We start from the raw sequence: 18,732 nt of genomic DNA on the forward strand, positions 1-18,732 counted from the left end.
ATGCCAGCTCCATACCTTATAAGATAATAACATACAATAAGATTGACAGTACTTTGCTCTCAAAAGCCTTGAAGAAAACATGTTATGGCATAAGTTTAAGTCTCGTTAAACTGTAAAATACCGAATAATGCCCGCTTGGGTTGCCAAATAGCACTATCAAAATGCTTTTTTCAAGACATATTTCTTAATATTACCCTTTCCAAATTTAGATACGACAAAAAAAAACCCAATCTGTCTAGATTAACACGAACATTATATTTCCAGTATTCTTGCAATGCATTTATGAGTAATTCACATTACATTGTCAGAAATTAGAACATCATAATCTGCAAAAACAAATGAAAACGATGGGTTAAGTAGGGATGGAACCAAATGCCCGGATTTCAAGAAGTTTCAGTTTCATTTTCCTGCACGAACACCATCTCATCCAAGATGTTTAATTATAGGAACGTGTTGCAGAACGTTGACTTTCCAGCTCATGATGTGAATTCCACTACTTGTAGCTACCAAGACTCACCATACCGCTGTCAACCTGTAGGTCATATATCACAGGTGACTTCTCTATTGCTGACATTAACAACCTTCAACAGTTATTCAATTATGGTCCAAAATATCGCTCAGCCTATCAGTTGGGTTGACAACATTTTTAGATGTGAAGCTATTCCCTTCTACATAAAACTTTCTCACAAAAGCAATTTCTATTGCTTGTATGTCTTCAATAAACCGTTGAAAATATATATTCTTCATACCAATTTACAGTTATTAAATTATGTTCCAAAATATAGTGCTCAGCCTTCTATCGGTTTGGATGACAACATTTTTAGATGTGAAGCTATTCCCTTCTACATAAAACTTCTCACAAAAGCAATTTCTATTGCTTGTATGTCTTCAATAAACCGTTGAAAATATATATTCTTCATACCAATTTACAGTTATTAAATTATGTTCCAAAATATCGTGCTCAGCCTTCTATCGGTTTGGATGACAACATTTTTAGATGTGAAGCTATTCCCTTCTACACTAAACTTTCTCACAAAAGCAATTTCTATTGCTTGTATGTCTTCAATAAACCGTTGAAAATATATATTCTTCATACCAATTTGTAAACCATTCTGTGGGAACATTCAACAGTCTGTCTTCTCACGTCCCTAGGTCGCCAATGTCATTCATCCACTTACTGATATAAGGACATTTGATTTCTTATCACACCTAATTTCGAGTCGATCCCAGTTTCTGTGTGGGTCGTGCCAGGTCGTCATTGAGAGACACATTCTTTTGCCCAGGGCAACCGTTTCAGAGACTGGTTCTTGTTTATCAGTCTGGAAATATGCTTCTGAACTATGTCTTTTGTAAGTACCTGTTTGAAGAATTATTGGTATATTGATGATCTTGATATTGAAGAGGTACAGAGAGATGTGTTGTTTCTTATTAAGGTGTCTTTTTCTAATATTTTCTCATATTTCGTAACATATGTTTTAATATTCTTGTGTTTATATACTGTATACTGTGGCTGTCTTGGTAGTGATGGACTTAGTTAAACGTTAAGACTCTATATCTCTCACATGTATCTTATTGCATATTTTTTATTATCATATATGTCGCCACAGGTGTTTTCTAATTTTAATGAATTCTTATACTTGAATGCAATTAAATTATATGATAGGCATTACTTAGAACTTAATGGATGACAAAGAAGACACAATTTATGGATAACAACTTCTTTAATTACTGTAAAAGCAACGTTTCGGTATAGATCCTTATACCGTTGCCAAGCAACCTTGGGATCTATACCGTCGCTTTAAATGTAATTAACGAAGTTGTTATCCATAAATTGTGTCTACTTTGAACGAATTGTAATCGTATTGTGTGCATGAAATATTTCAAGGAATCCCTTTTCATTCAATAGGAAATACTTGAGGATATTAAATAATGCATTAAATAAGTCATCATCATCATGATCGTCATCAGCAGCACCATCATCATCAATATTTGTCATCATCAATATTTGTCATCATCATCATCATTGAAAAATGTCTTCTTATAGCGTTAGTGGGCCTCTTCGGCTGTGTCCATCATGGTGTCGCTCAACTTACAAACACGACAGGTGAGTTTCAGTTCTTACTGCATCCTTCCTCTTAAGATGCATCTTCTCACGCCTATATCTTCTCATCCACACCCGTGAAGCTTCGGGGTAGAATTGGTCTTCAGCAACACACGCGACTGATGGGATCGGGTGGTCAGGCTCGCTGACTTGGTTGATGCATGTCATTGTAGATCGATGCTCATGAAGTCAATCATTGGATTGTCTGGTCCATACTCGATTATGTACAAATTGCTGCTATACACCTGGAGTGAGTGAGTATCGTTTTACGCCGCTTTTAGCAATATTCCATCAATATCACGGCGGGGGACACCAGAAATGGGCTTCACACAGTGTACCCATGTCGGGAATCGAACCTGGGTTTTCGGCGAGACGAGCGAACGCTATAACCACCAGGTTACCGCGCGCCCGCTATACAGCTGGAATATTGCGGAGTGCGGCGTTAAGCAACAGACATAATGATGTCTCAATAAAAAGAGATTCAGAGACTCTGGCACACGTGATGTCTTTATTTGTTTTGGTAGGTGAATCACAACAAGCTTGATGTAACGGAACATTGAGTCCTTTATCATTCTACACATCTGACTTTTACCGTCCTTAGTAGGAAGTAATGCAATACACCAGTACCTGTCTTTAAAACATTAAGTACGATTGGTTGTTGTGACAAATTTATTTGAATAAATTTACCATACCTTCATGTATGTTCGAAGTCAAACGCTGAAAATATACATGGGCGTGGTCCAAGCTTTGGTTTTATAACAAGGGAGACCCTGAACGAACATTGATTGGCTGAACATGAAACCATTTCATTGTTGTTTTCAAGATGAAACATTTTTGTTTAGCCCATCCAAACTAAACTCGAGTAATTGCAAGGTTGCGGTTAAAGCGTTCGCTCGTCACACCGAATGCACGGGTTCGATTTCCGACATGGGTACAATGTATGAAGCCCATTTCTGGTGTCCCCCGCCGTGATAGTGCTGGAATATTGCTAGAAACGGCGTAAAACCATACTCACTCACTGAAACACACAAATACATTTCCCAACCAACCAACCAAATCTTTTAGGAAATCGTTTTAAAATAGGTTTTCATGTTGTTTCTCCCCACAGCACCATCGACCCAAGTTCATTGTTTGAAGTGTGAACGAGTTGCAAGCCCTGACGACTGTTTAACAAGTGTGCTGTGTTCTCCTGGCGAGGTAAGACCTATGCAGGTCCAAACTACAATGATTATTGCACCAAGATTATTGCACCTATATAGCGACGTGCATGCACGCGTGCGTGTGCACATAAATACCCCACTCAGACACAGTATACTGACTCCGAGCCGACCAGTCCTTGTTTTAGCCCCTTAAAGCCGAGCGCCAGACAGGGTAACAACAAGTACCATCTTTTAACGTCTTTTGGTATGACGCGGTCGGGGATCGAACCAAGGGCCTTCCGCTCTCCGGGCGAACGCTCTACCACTAGACCACGGAGGCGGTCAATGATGGTACAGACATACGTCCCTTACACATTGTGAAAAACATTTGAAAAGCTTTCTTATATCAATTACATGCACTCTTTAACATCCCATTTATATAACATCTCACGATACTTTCATACCAGGTTATGCATTTTATAGTATGTACTATGCATGCACAACTTAATACTTTCTTTTTCTCAAAGAAGACCTCGCATATTATATTAGTGACAGACAAACATAAAGGCTATGACATCATTTTACACATTATATGTTCCTCTTCCTAAATTTGCTTTTCTATTTCTGATAATTTATGGATTTTTGTATTACCCCATACATTCTGAAAATTATTTTTTTTATCATTCCCTGATTATGCATATTTTTTTAGTGACTATACTTGCGCTACATAATATATTTTCATACCAGATAATTGATACTGCATTAGTTGCAAGTACATACGTTACATACTAACCTCTCAGTCTAACTTATACATACTGTAATTTTGTGAATTACATAATTAAACTTTGAGGGTAAGGCATTTAGACAAGAAGTAGGCATCGCAATGGACACCAATTGTGCTCCCCTTCTTGTGGATCTGTTTCTTTATGCATATGAATCGGAATGTTTGCTCTGATTGGAAAAAATAAAACAAAGTAATTTGGCCAAACAGTTTAACTTAAGCCTCAGTATATCGATGATCTGATACGTTCAATAACCATGAAACAGCCAGTTCCCGTCCACTGATTTACCCACCTGCACCAGACATCAAGGATGACGGCGAGACCGCTTCATCTGTTTCATATTTAGATCTATGCATAAATATTCAAAGTGACAAAACACTCTCCACTTAAGACTTAATGGCAAGAGGGATGACATTCCAAAACTTTCCCTTTTTGTCGAGCAATATTCCTTCAGCCCGAGCAATGTCAACATTTCATAACTCTTGCTCAGAAGCTGTTTGATCAAGGTTTTTTTTAAGGTGAATAATTGACTTGCCTTTGTATGTGTTTATGACGGGTGCCATCGTTTGGGCAGGATACGCTCTCTTTTTCGCGAACACCTGGTGTCTTCACCATTTGATAGTGATTCATAAACACATGCTCATGATATAGTCGGAATTGTACAACCGAATCTGCTTTATGCAGAGATTTATTATGAATATGGAAAGGGTTTTGTTGCTTTTATTTAAATACATTACATAATACCTACTCATGGCACTTTAGCTACGTTCAATCTTCTCATACGAAACAATATTTAAATTCTTCTGAATTCACATGATTCCTTCTCTGACCCAAACATGTATGTGACTATATATGTACTGGTATACACGACATATTTCTTGGTTCATACACAGAACAGAATATACTAATCACAACAGATTATACATGTTGTATTGTGCCTCGCATAATGGTATCTATTTATTTTCATTTCCAACTAAATCCCACTAGTTCATAATAAATCTCTGCATAAAGCCTTGGGTTTAACGCCACTTTTAACAGTATTCCAGTTATATCGCGGCGTGTCAGCTTAAAGTGGGAGGAAACCCCGAAGTGATGCAGGTCTCAGACGTTTACCACTTCGGTGAAACCCATGAGCACGGGTATGGTGCTGACAAACCTAGAAACATAATCAGAGCGAACCGGGATTCGAACTCACAATCAAAGGTTTCTGGCGTGTCCAAGGGACGCAACTCTGCACAGCGAATCGCGGCGCCTTAGACGCCCGGGCCACCCGTGCCCCCAACCATTGTATAAACTGACTGTCGCGATACAAATACATCTCGAATACTCGTATTACTCGCTCATGATGATGTTTACTTTAATTACTGTCCTTTTTCTTCTTCAGATATGCATGACCGAACAGTATGTCACATCTAACGGGTTTGTTTTCTTTGACCTCGGCTGTAAACTAGCGCCGGTACGTTTATATTTAATTTCAAACCTCAAATTAAATACTGTTTTGGGTAAAGCAACAAGATCATCGGTTTCTGGCACACCTAAGGGACGTAACTCTGCACGGCGAATTGTGGCACCTACGACTGTGGGTCACTATGAAGTAGTACAACTCTATCGCCAGAAAAACAACAACAGAATCGAGCCACGATGACACACAATCAGCCATGTCATTCATACAAAGAGCATCTAACTCTAACCCACTCAGACACCGAGGCTTCCACAGCAGAACACGTTATCCAAATATAACATTGGGTACAACCATGTCATAGATTGAAATTCCCAATGTATACCTGGGACAAAGATTCCCCACACAGATGCAAACAGGAGTTTCACAAGTTTGGAACCATGTCAATTCATATCATCCCCTGTATGGTGAAGGGGGGTAGCTTGGGTAGCTTGATAGCTTGATAACAGTGTTAGAACCTAAACCGAAACGTCGCTCTTAATTGTAATAAAGAAGTTGTTCATCCATAAATTCTTATCCTTACTTAGTACTCCAACTTCTAAATGCCTATCAAAGAAGTTATTTAAGCATTATTTATTCCTGCAACCCTGCATTCCGGCTAGGTTATTTTGTATAAAAAGTTTAATTCAATGAAGACTGGGGTAAGAAATGAACTTGCAACCAGATGAAATGTTGTAAATTTGTGCCGAAAAAAGCAAATTTATTGATTTTCAAAGATAAGATATCTAAGATACCCATCAGCATCTAGACATTAAGCGAGATAATTGCTATTAAATTCTAAAAGTTATAAATAAAACCATAATGAAACCATGTAGAATTATTCTTTTAGTGCTGACAAAACGCAAGTCCAGCTCTTGGATAAAATATCGCTGACTTAAGACCTTTTCAAATGACAATCAAACTTATGAAAACATCAGCTGAGAAGTGTAGTTTCTTTTGCTTCTCAGTGTAGCCTTGCATCTTCAGATCTGTTCAGCGGCCGGGTTCACCGTCAGTGCTGCAGAGATACAACAGAGACTAGCAGGACAGTCTCAGACAACTGGTCAGACCCAAACAGGGAGGAGGAAGCGACAGAACGTTGCAGTCCACGCCTGTGAGGAGTGCTGTGAAGACGACTTCTGCAACAACTACCTCTGTGGTGGCCATGGTGAGTTGACCTCGACCTTGCAGTATTGCCAAGGTTACCACAACGACAATAAGCCACCAAGTTAGATACTGACCAACTGCCTCTAAAGACTTGAAGCTACCTACTGAGACGCTGACCAAACGGGGAAAAAACCCCAAAAACCCCAAACTGTAATTCACGTTTAAAAGGGAATCCCCACAAGGCGTCTGCAGGTTCGTTTCGCATTTGCTTTAAAACAGTGTATTTTGCTAAGCCTTCTTGGCCTCGGTTTAATGTCCTGAAGTTATTTTATGTGCATGCTTCTTAAATACGACCCTATCATATCAAGGCTGGATTTAATGGGACCTTTGTCCATTTCAGGACAGTAAACTACGGTTATAGCGAACACGCTTATAACGAACAGACGGATATAACGAACTTACTTATTTGGTCTGACTATTTGCTGTAGTTATTCTGTATATATGCTTATAACGAACTATGGTTATAACGAACTCGTGGGGATTACTTATTTGAGTTCGTTATAACCGTAGTTCGTTATAAGCATATATACAGAATAACTACAGCAAATAGGTGGGACCAAATAAGTAAGTCCGTTATATCCGTCGGTTCGTTATAAGCGCGTTCGCTATAACCGTTGTTTACTGTAAATAAAAGCTACCAAACCCTCTTCATATTCATAAGAAATCTCTGTCAAAAACAGAGTCGATTGTACGATTCCAACTATATCATGAGCGTGTGTTTATGAATCATCAAATAGTGCTGACACCAGGTGTTCGCGAAAAGGTGAGCGTGTGACTGTAACTCCTGTTTGTGTGTTTGAGGCCATGGTATAAGTGGTTCTTTTCTGCTCAAGTTTTATATAACAAAAACATAACACGTGTTCGTGCCTGATTGCAGCGCGCTGCTTTGAAGTTTGTTTGTTTGTTGTTTTTTTGTTTAACGCGCACTCAGCATTATTCCAGCTATATGGCGGAGGACTGTAAATAATTGAATCTGGACCAGACAATCCAGTAATTGACATTATGATCATCGATGCTTGGAAGTGGTTTGGTGAACATAAGGTTGATGCTCCATAGTTTCCTATTCCCAGAAACTCAACTGTTGAAGTGTGCTGCCTGTGTCGACATGATGAACATGACCAACTGTGATACAGTAGCTGTCTGTCAGCCCCACGAGGTAACTTGTGTGTTTGTTCCCTACTTTTACACCCTTCCCTTTAACACCCTGCTTATTCCACGATGACTTGTAAATAGGAGCTATTGAACCCAATCAGAAAACCCATTCCATTAAGTCACCTTACAACAAGCATATGTTGCTTACGATCAATACAATCACCATGGGGTACAAGATCCCAGGCGATTTTCTGGGCACAAGGTAACTTGTTTGTGTGTTCGCTGTTTAGCACCCTGCTTATTCCACGATGTCTTGTAAATAGGAGCTATAAAAAGACCCAATCAGAAAACCCATTCCATTAAGTCACCTTAGAACAAGCATATGTTGCTTACGATCAATACAATCACCATGGGGTACAAGATCCCAGCCGATTTTCTGGGCACCAGGTAACTTCTGTGTTTGGTCCATATTTAACACCCTACTTATTCCACGATGACTTGTAAATAGGAGCTATTGAACCCAATCAGAAAACCCATTCCATTTAGTCACCTTACAACAAGCATATGTTGCTTACGATCAATACAATCGCCATGGGGTACAAGATCCCAGCCGATTTTCTTTTAAAGTTGTTTATGAAATAACACGTGGAACCTATAGCATCGCCATTGCAATGGTATGATGACATTCGCAAAGACTAAAGGCTCCAAGTAATCTCAGTACGGAATCTAGTGTAATCTGCCTTTTGTTCCTCAACACCAAGAAAAGTTATGTCTCACCTGTGCTTACTCTACAGGTCTGCTTCATCGAAGAAAGAGTCACAGACACGTTTGAGCTTCTTTATAACGGCGGCTGTGAAAGACAGAGGGTCAGTTTCAGTATCAGTCTGATTGTTTTTGTAACTATGCAGAAGAGTGAGTAAGTTGGTTGGGTTAACGCTACCTTGAAACGTATTCCATTTATATCACAGTGTGTCAGCTTTATGTGGGAGGAAAGCCCGAAGTGATGCAGGTCTCAGACGTTTACCGCTTCGGTAAAACCCACGAGCACGGGTATGGTATTGACAGACCTAAAAACATAATCGGGGCGAACCGGGATTCGAACCCACAACTATGCAGCAGATTCGGTTGCTTATGGCGATGGACACTGTTGGACAGTTGTGCTGAGCAAGAAGTTAGCACAACAGACATGCCTACACATTAACATGCACTTCACAGCTGTGACCGAGGAACGATTGCATTTACCTCAAAGAATCTTGTCAAGGGGATATACAGATCAGCATATAGGCTTCACAATGGAGCGAGTGAGTGAGTGAGTTGGATTTAACGCCGCTTTTAACAGTATTCCAGTTATATCACGGCGTGTCAGCTTAATGTGGGAGGAAAGCCCGAAGTGATGCAGGTCTCAGACGTTTACCACTTCGATGAAACCCACGAGCACGGGTATGGTGCTGACAAACCCAGAAACATAATCGGAGCGAACCGGGATTCGAACCTACGATCATAGGTTTCCGGAGTGTTCACAATGGATGGATATATAAACGTTATTAAAGTACCGTGAGTTTGAGATGTGAGATGAGTGGAGTGGTATATTATGGTTCAGTCCAGTCTTGTGACTCAAAGCATGGGTCCTGATGAACACAATCACACAATCAGACAATCAGACAATATACATAACATATTGCTGGTGTACAAATGAGTCAGAATGCGCTTCGCCTTCAGCAATGTGACATATTGCTGGTTTACCAATGAGTCAGAATGCGCTTCCCCTTCAGAAATGTGACATATTACTGGTGTACAAATCAGTCCGAAAGTGCTTCGTCTTCAGCAATGTGACATATTGCTGGCGCACAAAACAGTCAGAATGCGCTTCGCTTTCAGCAATGTGACATATTGCTGGTGTACAAACCAGTCGGAATGTGCTTCCTTGTTGTAAGAGGCGACTAACGGGATCGGATGGTCAGGCTCGCTGAAGCGGTTGATACATGTCATCGTATCCCAATTGCGTTGATCGATGCTCATGATGACAATCACTGGATTTTCTGGTCCAGAGTCGATTATTTACAGACCGACGTCATATAGCTGCAATTTTGCTGAGTGCGACGTTAAACAACAAACAAACAAACAAACAAAGAATGTTCTTCCTCTTCATTAGTGCGACATGTTGATGACGTACTAATCAGTCAGAGTGTGCTTCCTCTTCAGCAATGCGAGACATTCAAGGAAAACAGACAACACACCGGTGGCGCCATGTTCGACCCCTGCTTCAACTGCTGCAACAGTAGCTTCTGTAATGTCATCTGCCCTACAGGTAAACATACAAACGCTTGCTTCCTTTGTACACAGTTAATTTGAATGCTAATTCACACTTGTAAGAAGTGGAGAGTGAGGGTGTTTTTACACCAACACTAGCAACGTTCTCGGCACGAGCAGGGGATGCCAAGAGGATGCAACCAATGTGAGGATTCGAACCTGGACCACTGTGATGAAGCAATGATTTGTCATCTAGGTTACACCACCACCACCACCGCCACCACGGAACGGCTATTCCCCAAAAGTCGAAACATTCATAAATCAATGTGAACAATATAAGTTTATATCTATGCATCTGTACGTCTATACATTAAACAAATGAACAGTTTGGTTACAATAGTTTCAATATATTAAATATACTTTGGTTTACTGGCTATCAGATATTCTCCCAACTTTACCTCCAACCACGCCTTCATCAACAATTACTTCAACCAGCACAATGACAACCACGCCTTCATCAACCATTACTTCAACCAGCACAATGACTACCACGCCTACTACTACGCCCACAACTGCACCTACAATGCCAACAACTACTCCATCCACTACCCCTACTGTCACAACTCAACAGACTAGGATGGTCCCGTCAACAGTCTGTCCAACATTCCCTCCTCTAAGCAATGTGAAGCCAGCTCAGATTCTGCACAACGCCCTCATCAACGTAGGTGAGTATCTCAACACACAATGGAAAGTATCGTACACCAGATTCTATGTGCACATGGGGGCACGGGTGGCCCAGTCGTCTAAGGCGTCGCGATTCGCTGTGCAGAACTGCATCCCTTGGGCACGCCAGAAACCTATGATTGTGGGTTCGAATCCCGGTTTGCCCCGATTATGTTTCTAGGTTTGTCAGCACCATACCCGTGCTCGTGGATTTCACCGAAATGGTAAACGTCTGAGACCTGCATTACTTCGGGCTTTCCACCCACATTTAGCTGACACACCGCGATATAACTGGAATACTGTTAAAAGCGGCGTTAAACCCAACTCACTCACTCACTTTGTGCACATCTTATTAAGGTTAATATTTGAAACATCATTTCGTCAGTTGAAAAGGTGAATAAACCCTGAATTCCCTACTCAAATATACATGTATGCTGTTGCAATAATTCTAAGGCATAGAGCAAGAGACTCTCATTTTCATTTTGGAGTATTTATTTCTGAAATATCCTGTTTCTCTCATCTCCTGACGGGGAAAACGATACATTTTCACTTGTAGATAATAATAATATGTTGTGGACGTAATTATATCTCATTTCACCCGTCAGTCCTATCTAATTCATACATTTCATTTTGTCGGGCTAAATACCTGGCTGTCTTCAATTTGCCCCTTGTTTTGTCCATTCTTTCACCTATCAGTGCTAATTACACCCCCCCCCCCCCCCCATTTCCGTTTGCTAAGCGTCCATTACCAATTACTTATCTATGATAACTTTGGTTGGCTTCCATTGTCTATTGCTAATCAGCTAGTATCAGCGCCAATCATCTGTTGGCTTCCATTGTCTATTGCTAATAACAATCAGCGCCAATCATCTGTTGGCTTCCTTTGTTAGCTTCTACCATTTGTTACTTTCCACCTTTTGCTATCTTATTAATTTTGTTGTCCTTACATGTACATATATATTCTCTCTGCCTCATGACATTCATTCACCGGATGAAGGAGTAAGCATATACTCCGAAACGTTGTGTTCCTCATAATAAAGAAGTTGACATCCATATATTCTTTTCCTTATGGGTATCACTTCTAAATGCCTTTCAAAGACCTATTTTGTCTTGTTGTCTACTGGAAAATTATTTTTTAGTTTGTGTACGGGCCAGACACTTACGATAAATGGAGACAATTTGCGGGGAGGTATCTTGTATGACAATAGTTCCGTCAAAGTGTTATTTTCACTGCAGTGAAATATCAAGTGTTATTTTCACTGCAGTGAAATATCAAGTGTTATTTTCACTGCAATGAAGATATCAAGTGTTATGTTCACTGCAATGAAGATATCAAGTGTTATGTTCACTGCAGTGAAATATCAAGTGTTTTGTTCACTGCAGTGAAATATCAAGTGTTTTGTTCACTGCAGTGAAATATCAAGTGTTATTTTCACTGCAATGAAGATATCAAGTGTTATGTTCACTGCAGTGAAGATATCAAGTGTTATGTTCACTGCAGTGAAAATATTAAGTGTTATGTTCACTGCAGTGAAATATCAAGTGTTATTTTCACTGCAATGAAGAATCACTTTTCTCAACTCAGTCTTTCACTGAAGTATATAAGAAAGGTTTTCTTCATGATATGTTGTCACTCATCTCCTCTGACAGCACTAACTAAAAACCTTTGAAGAATAGCCGACCCATTCATTTTGATTCCAGGATGTGGTGGAAAAGATGACATTGTTTTCCTAGTGGATAGTTCAACGCATCTCCTCAACACTCAGGAACATGCCTTTGAGCTCTTCACAAAAGCATTTGCCGACTCTCTGCAAGTTGGCCCAGAGAAGGCCCGCATCGGCTATGCCTTCTATAACAGTAGGGTCCAGGAAGTGCTCCATCTGGACAAAGGGTCCAACCCAGAAATTGTTGACAAGGCTCTTTTGAATCAAGTCTACACAGGGACAACAAACCAAGACAAAGGATTTTTGGGTGCTGCAATGAACCACGTCCTAGGAGATATGTATTCAGGACGATACAGTCGGAGCGGTGCGAAGAAACATCTCGTCATCTTGACAGGGAATGCTATAGATGATATTGATCAGGCTGTGGCGGCTGCTGACAAAGCCAAGCTCCGGGGAATTGACGTGATTGTTGTTGCTGTTGGTGACACCAGGAACATTGAGCAGCAGCTGCACAAAATTCCTTCCAGTCCCGTCAGCCAGCATTTTCTGCATGTGAAAGATTTTGATAGTCTTCGTCCAGAGATAGAAAATTTGATCTTGAGCCATTGCAGAGGTAAGACCGATTTGTCGAGTTTGTTGTGCTTCAATCGGAAAAAGTAAACTTGTGAATCGTTCTTAGTTTTCACTACCTTACCAATCTCACTAAAGTCAGGTATTTACACTGATTTGATACTTTTCCTTCAAGATCTGACTAACACATCAGGGAAGTGACGTCAGGGGAACTTTCTCCCACACCAATCAGTGTAGAGGCTCTTGTTTCTTGATTAGATTGGATAATAATATTGTCGGAACAGAACATCTTGAAAACAAAAATAATGGCCCGAATCAAAGAAGAAAAACTGTGTAGTGCATATTTCACATGCGTCGTGTCTTCCTTCAATGATAAAACTATTTCATTAAACTCGGATTTCCTTTCTTCTCCTTGAAACAAACAGTACAATTTCCCCAGGCACTATAACGGGCCGGCAGATTGACAGTAAAGTCGAATCGTTTCAAAAGAAGCCATCTGACTGAGGAAATCCACACAACCCTCATTTTCATGGGCTTTTAATCTTGCTAAGCATTAGCCGGACGTGACTTTCTGTTTTCAGACCTTGATGGTATTGAATCGAAATAAATAATCAGGTTTTTCTTAGAAAGACACACAATAGCTCATGCATTGGATATTTGCATGGCTTGTGTTCTGTAATTTGTTGTATAGATCACCATGTGCTATATGATGGTGCCAGTCCCTTCGAGGCTCAATGGGAAACATACTCAAAGAGCACAGCATGTTGCACTGAACAACAAGTAGATAGCTCGTACATCAAATACCGTCTTGTTGTTATATTGTTTCTTGTTGTATGTTTGTTTTTGTGTTGAGGGACACAAATAGAAAATGAGAGTATTGACATTTTGTAGCAAAATGGGTATCATTGTGGGTTCGAATTCCGGTTCTCCCCGAATATGTTTACAGGTTTGTCAGCACCATACCCGTGATCGTGGGTTTCACCGAAGTGGTAAACGTCTGAGACCTGCATCACTTCGGGTTTTCGAATTCCTCCCACATTAAGCTGACACGCCGTGATATGACTGGAATACTTTTAAAAGTGGCGTTAAACACAACTCACTCACTCACTTAATTGCATCATATTGTCGGGTCGTAATAGTAAGTAAGAATATTGATTTTTGCAGCAAGTGGGCCACTGCCAACCATAGCTTCTGACCCTTGTGCTGGACCCAAACTCCTGAACTTTTTAGGTGAGTTCTAGTTATACAGGTACAATGTTCTGAAACATATCCCTAAACAATGCCCATGTACATACATCACAGAGATACACAGTTATCTAACTTCCATGAAAAGGGCCTGCATTGTCAACAGAATATTGAATGAAACCCAATTTCTGGTTTTTGCTTTATGTCAACGGGCTTCAGAATGTAATCAAGTCGTACTGAGTGCGGCGTTAAACAACAAACAAACAAACACATTACAATTGGATAGAGTCTTCTCCCTTTGTCCTTTTCAGGATGTGGAGCTCGGGAAGACATCACATTTATCTTGGACAGATCTGGTAGTATTCATTATGACGACTGGATTAAGATGAATCAGTTCCTTGATAAGCTAATTGGAAAGTTTGACGTGTCCCCTGATTCCTCAAGAATTGGCATGATGACATTCAACAATAAGCTGATGGAACTGATTCATTTCAAGGATTTCTCTAACAAGAGACGCCTGCTGAATGAAATCAACTCCAAACTGTCCAACCTGTATCCGACTGGTAGCACAATGACCCATCTCGCCCTGGAGAGGGCTCTGGAGTGGTATCGACACAGCAGCCGATCGGATGCCATCAAGGTTCGAACTCCTCATTCTGAGAAGCTTACAGAAGTCATTGACTTTCCATCATAATAAGTTAAACCAAAGTTACAATCACTCGTGGATAGAGACTGGCAGACAGTCAAACACGTCACAAGCATTTGTCAAATTCGTAGCCGTTCATACTTCTTGAGAATCAATTGAGATATATTTATGTTATATAGTTATCTACATTTTAACCGGGGACCCAGTCTTCTAGGCCGCCGCAATTCACTGTGCAAGGTTGCGTCCCTTGGGCACGCCAGAAATCAATGATTGTGGGTTCAACAGACAGTATGTCAGACAGTATGTATCTTTGCTCATTCAGTCAAACAGTGGCTGGGTGTGTAGATGTTGATTCTTCTGGACTTTGATGTTTGTTATTGTTGTCACTAAAAACATCGTTTATCACGTGCTAATGTTGACAAATCAATGATCATAAGTAAGCCTAGTCTTGAAGATAAACCTTAGAACAGCAGGTCATGGCCGCAAAGGGAGGCAACTCTGCACAGTGAATTGTGGGCTTTGGATCAGTGTTTATGTACCACACTGATGATATAGAAATTAGGTCTTGTCGAGTTATATTTAGGCATCAAAATGTTCATGTGTTTGAAAATCCGTACTGTCCGCATGGATACTGTACTGTACATGAATCAAACGACTAATTCTGTGTTGTATGTTGCTAAGGTCGTTGTCATCTTCACCGACGGTGGATCAGATTCAAAGTTCGAGACGTTAGCCTCAGCCTTGGAACTTCAGAGGCACAACGTGACGATCTTTGTTGTTGGAATTGGGCATGACGTCGACCTGAAGGAACAAATGATCCTAGCGTCAGACCCGGATGGCGAACACATGTTGAACGTGCAAAACTTCGATGGCCTCCTGCTTTATATGGAATATTTGGCAGCTGTACGATGTCGCGGTAAGAACTGACGGATAAATATTTATGAAAGATGATTTTCTTCCATTTTAATATAACTGAAATTTATACTGTGGCACTGTCTTATAAGCATCATCTTAGCCATTCATTGAATCGGGGGTACGGGTTGCCCAGTCGTCTAAGGCGCCGCGATTCGCTGTGCAGGGTTGCGTCCCTTGGGCACGCCAGAAACCTATGATCCTGGGTTCGAATCCCGATTCACCTCGATTATGTTTCTAGGTTTGTCAGCACCATACCCGTGCTCGTGGGTTTCACCGAAGTCGTAAACGTCTGATACCTGCATCACTTCGGGCTTTCCTCCCACATTAAGCTGACACGCCGTGATCACTTCGGTGAAACCCACGAGCACGGGTATGGTGCTGACAAACCTAGAAACATAATCGAGGTGAATCGGGATTCGAACCCAGGATCATAGGTTTCTGGCCTGCCCAAGGGATGCAACTCTGCAAAGCGAATCGCGGCGCCTTAGACGAATGGGCTCCATTATCACATAACAGCGTGTATGTTGTTCTCAGCACGTGGTACAAAATACCTCAGTTTGTCTTATGATATGTTCAGTGCTCGAACCCAACACTAATGTATAAAACGTTTCTCGACATGTTATTCTACCACTGTGCCATTTGTCGTGAAAATAAATCTTTTGGAACTTAATGTACATCACTTGTAAACTGGGTTAGAATAGGTTCTCAATGAGGGGCGACAACTGTGCTGGTTTGATGTAATGGATATTTTATTTCTCATGGTTTCAGGGTCGATTAGGTAGCATTGTGGTTAACGTGTTCGCTAGTCACGCCCAGGTCCCTGGTTCGATTCCGCCCCAAAAGAGTACAATGTGTGAAGCCCATTTCTGCTGTTCCTCGCCGTGATGTTGCTGGAATGTTGCCTATAATGGCGTGGGGCGGTCGGGTACTCTAGTGGTTAAAGCGTTCGCTCGTCACGCCGAAGACCCGGCTTCGATTCCCGACATGGGTACAATGTGTGAAGCCGATTTCTGGTGTCCCCCGCTGTGATATTCCTGGAATATTGCTAAAAGCGGCGTAAAACCATACTCACTCACTCACTATAATGGCGTAAAACCAGCTCCCTCACTCATTCACCCTCTCAGTCTAATGGTTTAAGACGCTGCTTTCATTGTCTCCATTATTTACGACCACTATCATATGGCTGTGACATTGCTGACTGCGGCGGAAAACAACTTTCATTCACACTGTTTGTGTTGTTCTTAACTATATTCTCCCTCTCCAGATCTTGCCAACAAATCTACGACGGCTGTGGCACCATCTTCTGCAACGCACAACCACATCAACACGGGGTGATTCTGTTTATATGTCGTTACTGTATATACACAATTCAATAAACAGTGTTACGAAAGCTGTTTTTTATTTATTTTATCTATATATAGATTTACTACTATGGAATACTAGAAGGGGCATTGTCGCGTTGTCGCCCTTCCAAAAGCAAACAAAAAGTGTCAAAATTAACCATCACCAAGGGACCGCCTCCGTGGTCTAGTGGCAGAGCGTCCGCCCGGAGAGCGGAAGGTCCGGGGTTCGATCCCCGACCGTGTCATACCAAAAGACGTTAAAAGATGGTACTTGTTGTTACCCTGTCTGGCCCTCGGCATTAAGGAGCTAAAACAAGGACTGGTCGGCTCGGAGTCAGTATAATGCGTCTGAGTGTGGTATTCATGTTAAACTTCGGCATGGTATCTCAGTGGGCTAGCATTATAAATCGGCATCAGTCCGGACTAGTACAAGCAGCCACACAAACACATACACGTACATGCACGTCACTTTATAAGTGCAATAATCTTGGACGCGACGTTAAACCCCATTTCACCTCACCTAACCTCATCGCCAAGGGGAGTATATATACGACCTTAGCTGCCTATGATGTGCTAGAAGGTTAACGACCACTTTGTCATATCATCCTACCGGGTACCCATTCGCTGCTGGCTGAAAGAGGCATATTTCGAACAAAGTCACTTGCCGGAAGAGACACAACATGGTACATGTGCTTCTGTTTGGGGCAGGACCGAAGCCCTAGAAACTCTCAGGAGCCAAGCATCCGAACACGGTCACCTATCTAAGTACTCCACGTGATTAACGTGACCTGTGGTTTGACGCCACTTTGTAAAAAAAATTCAGTTATTTCACAGCGTGTCAGCTTGATGTGGGAGGAAATCCCCATGTGATGCATGTGTATGGTGCTGGGATTCCAACACGCGATCACAGTTTTGTGGTACGTCTAGGTGACGCACAGCGAACTGCGCCGTCTAAATCAACAGGGCCGAACCTGCGTCATTTGAAAAAAAACCTATATTTGAACTAATTCTAAAGCAACGACGAACGATTTGTTTTCATTTTGAGAAAAGCACACCATATTGCCTCTGCTACCTCAGTTTTAGAAACATTGGAGCTAACAAACGACAACTGGAGTTTGAAAAGGAGTATGACCATTTCGGCGATTCGTAGATTAATTCAATTACTACGCATGCGCACCATTAATCGAAAAGGGCGACAACTTTGTCGTGCATGTTAACGCCTCCCCATACAAGAACAGGCAAATTTCAATCACTGGTTTATCTGGTTCAATTTTGTCACATAGTTGGTCTTCAGCAACCCATACTTGCCGCAAAAGGCGACTATGCTTGTCGTAACAGGCGAGGAACGGGGTCGGGCGGTCAGGCTCGCTGATTGGTTGATGCATAACATCGTATCCCAATTGCTCATGGTGTCAATCACTGGTGTATCTGGTTCAGACTCAATTATTTACAGACCGCCGTCAGATTGCTTGATTATTGCCGAGTGCAACGACAAAGCAAACATAAGTACTCTCACTCTGAAGCACATATTTAAGCACATTCATGTCAGTGGCGCTGAAGGTGTCGTTATTGTGTAGATTACTTCAGAATTATGGGTGAGTGAGTGAGTGAGTGAGTGTGTTAAACGCCGCTTTTAACAACAGTATTCTTGTTATATCGCGGTGTCTCAGCTTAATGTGGGAGGAAAGCCCGAAAAGATGCAGGTCTCAGACGTTTA

The 18,732-nt window shown here is 41.3% G+C and overlaps 1 protein-coding gene across 1 annotated transcript; it reads left to right on the forward strand.

Moving 5' to 3' along the window:
• The first annotated feature begins 1,327 nt into the window (after positions 1-1,327).
• On the forward strand, positions 1,328-17,007 carry LOC139471470 (vitrin-like). Its single transcript, XM_071253831.1, has 14 exons — positions 1,328-1,349; positions 2,045-2,104; positions 3,210-3,298; positions 5,407-5,478; positions 6,448-6,628; positions 7,698-7,783; positions 8,514-8,585; positions 9,922-10,027; positions 10,410-10,694; positions 12,394-12,969; positions 14,091-14,156; positions 14,423-14,751; positions 15,439-15,673; positions 16,937-17,007. Exons 1-14 carry the CDS (start codon positions 1,328-1,330, stop codon positions 17,005-17,007), a joined length of 2,250 nt encoding a protein of 749 aa, XP_071109932.1.
• Positions 17,008-18,732: the final 1,725 nt, after the last annotated feature.

This window comes from Haliotis cracherodii, unplaced genomic scaffold (assembly GCF_022045235.1).
Source record: "Haliotis cracherodii isolate W230 unplaced genomic scaffold, xgHalCrac1.p SCAF_22, whole genome shotgun sequence".
NCBI lineage: Eukaryota > Metazoa > Mollusca > Gastropoda > Lepetellida > Haliotidae > Haliotis > Haliotis cracherodii.